Source organism: Phoxinus phoxinus, assembly GCF_949152265.1.
Source record: "Phoxinus phoxinus genome assembly, chromosome: 25".
NCBI lineage: Eukaryota > Metazoa > Chordata > Actinopteri > Cypriniformes > Leuciscidae > Phoxinus > Phoxinus phoxinus.
The window spans coordinates 23127621-23131987 of record NC_136900.1 but is presented as its reverse complement, the minus strand read 5'-3'; the positions used below and the strand labels follow the sequence as shown (position 1 = coordinate 23131987).

The 4367-nt window shown below is 36.4% G+C and overlaps 1 protein-coding gene across 1 annotated transcript; it reads left to right on the top strand.

Annotated features, from left to right (window-relative positions):
* The first annotated feature begins 1764 nt into the window (after nt 1-1764).
* phlda2 (pleckstrin homology-like domain, family A, member 2) lies at nt 1765-3156 on the top strand. Its single transcript, XM_079603274.1, has 2 exons — nt 1765-2357; nt 2856-3156. The coding sequence occupies exon 1, from the start codon at nt 1807-1809 to the stop codon at nt 2329-2331; it is 525 nt and encodes a 174-aa protein (XP_079459400.1). The 5' UTR covers nt 1765-1806; the 3' UTR covers nt 2332-2357; nt 2856-3156.
* Nucleotides 3157-4367: the final 1211 nt, after the last annotated feature.

The following is a 4367-nucleotide window of genomic DNA, read 5'->3' as shown; positions in this document are numbered from 1 at the left end:
GCACCTTAAGAAGCTTTTGTGAAGTGAAGGTGGAGACCGATTACAGTATGAATCACATCATTGTGGTTATTCATAAACCGGATGGCCATGAACTTGAACAGACTTGATTGGCTAAACCAGATTCAAATCCAATTCAGTCTATGAGGGAGGCAACAACATATGTAGTCCCTTTCATTTCTCTGGAAATTAATCAACGAGGTGAAATGTCTCTTCTTCTAAACCAGTCTAAACTTCCTTTCTCAGATCTCAACCATCATCCCACTTATGTCCCAAAACCTTGATGTGACTTCCCACAGATAATGAGGAATCCAAACACACCCACTGGAAACCATATTAGGTTCTGGAGGACAAAATACCTTTCTTGGAAAATGAGAAGCAGAAAAAAAAATGCAGTGGCCAGCCGCAGGTTTTCCTCTGATGTTGTTATAATGGATCACACTCGAATATATGGCTATGATCAGATCCGAAAGCGACCTCTGGACAGAGCTGGACTGAGGTGTGTGAAATCCCAGAACTCCTTGTTTGGTAGGACTCCTCCCTCTGTTATCAGTGTGAGTCATGCTCTCCTTGATGACACTTCACACACACACACACACCCTGGCCGTTTAAACATCCCACTTGGAGGAAATGAAAGGAGAGGGTAAGATGGGTCATCAAAGCACGGTTATAGCACTGGCGGTCTATTACTCCAGGCTGGATTTTGGAACTGCTGATTTCAAAGATGAAATGTAGCGGAAATGACTTAATATGGCATAAACACACTTCATAAAAATGAACAGTCACATGTATTACTTCATTAATAAGTTACTCATCTCGGATATGTGTTTGAGGAATAGTTGTAAAATGTCATAATGCATCACACCCAACCTTAAAACCCTTATTATACAAACTATGCTCATATTATCCATATTTATAACCATCATGATATGCAATAAACAGAAGGCCTTCACCCATAAACAGCTAAGGCAATAAAAAATACATAAATCAGAAATCAAAACTGAGATCTTTTGACTATCTATCTATCTATCTATCTATCTATCTATCTATCTATCTATCTATCTATCTATCTATCTATCTATCTATCTATCTATCTATCTATCAAAAGACTTTACTATGTTAGAAAACTGAAATAAAAAAAATGGAAATATGGTAATTATGTAGGCTATAGTAAAATTATTTATTTTAAATGCATTTGCCAGAAGTTTTTTTAAATTATAATTTTAGACCTAATTTTCTCTTATTTATAATGCATATATTACATAGCCTATATACACTGATGATCCAAAACACATCACAAGTGAAGCGAATAGTGGAATATACACACATATATTTGACTTTGTTAGATCTCTGAGGTGCATTCTGGGATACTTTTTTACAGTAAAATTAGGACTGCAGGAGTTCCTATGTACAGTAGCCTATGCTGGACACTTGTTTTTAAAAAAAATTAAAATAAAATAAAGTAAAATAAAATAAAAAATATAGATTTTAATATTGCAAATAATTACCATATAAATTAATTATTCGTGATTATTAGCGATTATAATTATTATGTATTCAAATACAATTGTTTATTATAAAAAAAAAATTGACGCTTTTGATTAACAGTTTGATTCAGATTCTCCAGACATGGTTTTAATGCTCTCGTTGAGTTCTGACATGTTGAGTTGCCCGTCGGTCGCCCACGCGCTTTCATTGATACTCGAGCAACAGTTGACGTGACGTCATGTGGGCCGGGCTGCGGAGGCTTAAAAAAGGTCCCGTTCTCCTCCTCAAACCCACTCGAGTCTGTCTGGATCTTACGCACGCATGAAGAAGAACACCGTCGGCCGGAGACTTCAGCGGAGATTATACGAAGCTCTTGGACATTCGTATTCTTGTCTTTTCCTCCATAACCCAAAGATCACGCAAAACGCCACCGAAATGACGGGCTCTGATGTCTCCGACGTCCTGAAGGAAGGAGAGCTGGACAAGAGGAGCGATAATCTCCTCCAGTTCTGGAAGAGGAAGACGTGCGTTCTCACCTCGGACAGCCTGAACATATACACCGATAACCAGAAGAAGAACCGGTGCAAAGAGCTCAAGCTGCAGTCCATTAAGAAGCTGGACTGTGTGGAGTACATTGAGAAGTTCGTCTACTTCACGATTGTGACTACAGACAATAAGGAGATTGACTTTAGGTGCTTGAGCGAGGAGAAGTGCTGGAAAAACGCGATCTCAATGGCTCTGATTAGCTTTCAGAACAGAAAAGCCATTCAGGACTTTAAAACACGCCAGGATTCGGAGAACCCTTCTCTGGGACAGCAAGAGAGACGCGAGGCGAGAGCACCGTGAGATGCGGCCAATCCAACATATACATGGTGAGAAAGAAATGATGTGTCTTCAAAATAAAGGTTCCAAAATCGCAGCCATTAAAGAACCATTTTTTGGTTATTTAGAACCTTTAAGTCAACAGTTCTTAAAAGAACCATTTTTTGGTTATTTAGAACCTTTCAGTCAACAGTTCTTAAAAGAACCATTTTTTGGTTATTTAGAACCTTTCAGTCAACAGTTCTTAAAAGAACCATTTTTTGGTTATTTAGAACCTTTCAGTCAACAGTTCTTAAAAGAACCATTTTTCCGCATCTAAAAACATTTTATGGAATGAAAAGATTCTATGGATGTTAAAGTTGCTTCATAATGCCAATAAAGAACCTTTATTTTCCAATTTGTTTGACATAATTAGTAGTCTACAGTTGAGTTGGACGATTATTTGATTTGAATACTTGTATCAATTGAATAGAGGCTTTATAGTTCAGTGATGTTATGGTTTATATACAGCATTCAGGAAAACTTATTCTCCCCTTTGTTTCGTTTAGAGATACAGCGAACTGAATCTTGAAGTTTGGACCAAAGCATGTCTGAAAGGAGCCCATGTGCTCAGAATAAGGACTGTGGTTGAGCTGGTCTGCGAAGGTCTTCGGAAGAATAAACCTGCGATGATTTCAACAAGCAAAACCCTCAAGACTGAATCCTTGGACTTTCTTAACCGCCTCGATAAGGCTCTGGATATACGTGTACATGCATCTTATTTATTTTTCCAAAGGAATGCTGCAAATACCAATGTTGTATTAAGTTATTTCATGATGTATTTATTTAAATAAATTTGCATAAAACTGAGTTTGTATTTGGATGAATTCATTATTTATATTACAATAGTTCAGTTAAAAAAATCAGGTAACACTTTGGTATTAATTATTGTCACACTTTAAATTATTTGTCTTTATTTAAAAAAGAAGTTAAATGTAAAAACATTTATGTACATAATAAGCACTGTATGATTAATTTAAATGTTACTAGTGTATGTACTAACATTTAAATTCACATCTAGTTGAATGTACTTAATTTTATTTAGTTCGCTCAGCTCGATTAAATTGAGTTGATTTGAGTTTAATAAATTTAGTAATTCCCCCCTTGTTTAATGTTACGTCTAGTTAAAGACGCTTAATATAAAGTGGGACTGCAGTTATTAATCTTAGTTAATATCCCAGACAACATAGTGTCGGTCCACATCTGGCCCACATCTGGGCCGCGTTGAATCCACATGTGCCAGATGTGGACCGACACTATGTTGCTGTCTAGGATCAATTTCAAGATTTACTACATTGCTAAAAATAAAAAATATGATATCTATTATTATTCAATGGACTTAAACTAGTAGTATTTGTATTAACTAACTAACACATTGACCTTATTGTAAAGTTTTATCATATCATAATGTGGTTGTGCACTAGTGTTGCAGTACAGCACCATAATTTTAAAATTAATATGGCATTTTATCGTTTACATGTTTCCAAGGAAGTTATTTTGTGGCTTTTGTCAGAAAACCAGGCGTTTCTTGAAGGAGTGGAAAGTCCCTTGTAGTGGAAGTGACTTGTTCATTCAGAAATGTGGCGTCAGTGATCATGCGTCAGATAGATAGCTCAATAGACCTGTTGTATAGCATAGCAACACGCTTATGTTGTGCGCCGCACCCACCGAGGACACTCAAATTTTTATAATATTTCACTTCAAAAATGTGTACAAAAAAAGACAAAAGCCAATCCCTATATTGCACAATTGAGGCTGTAACCTTCACATGTGCCCTTCTGAACAGGTGTAGGCGTACAGATTAGATTATAAAACGAGTGATCCACCCAAAGTACTATAAACTCTCCCGCCTTATCAAGCGAAGTTCGTGTGATGACAGGAAACCGCTGTTATAAATGTGTCATTTCTTCAGTCAACATTAAAACTCACAAAAAGGGCAAAAATATATTTTCATATTTTTTTGTTCGATATAATGCATTGATTGAACAGACTGTCTGGTCCTCTGTTGAAGTTGAAGTGCA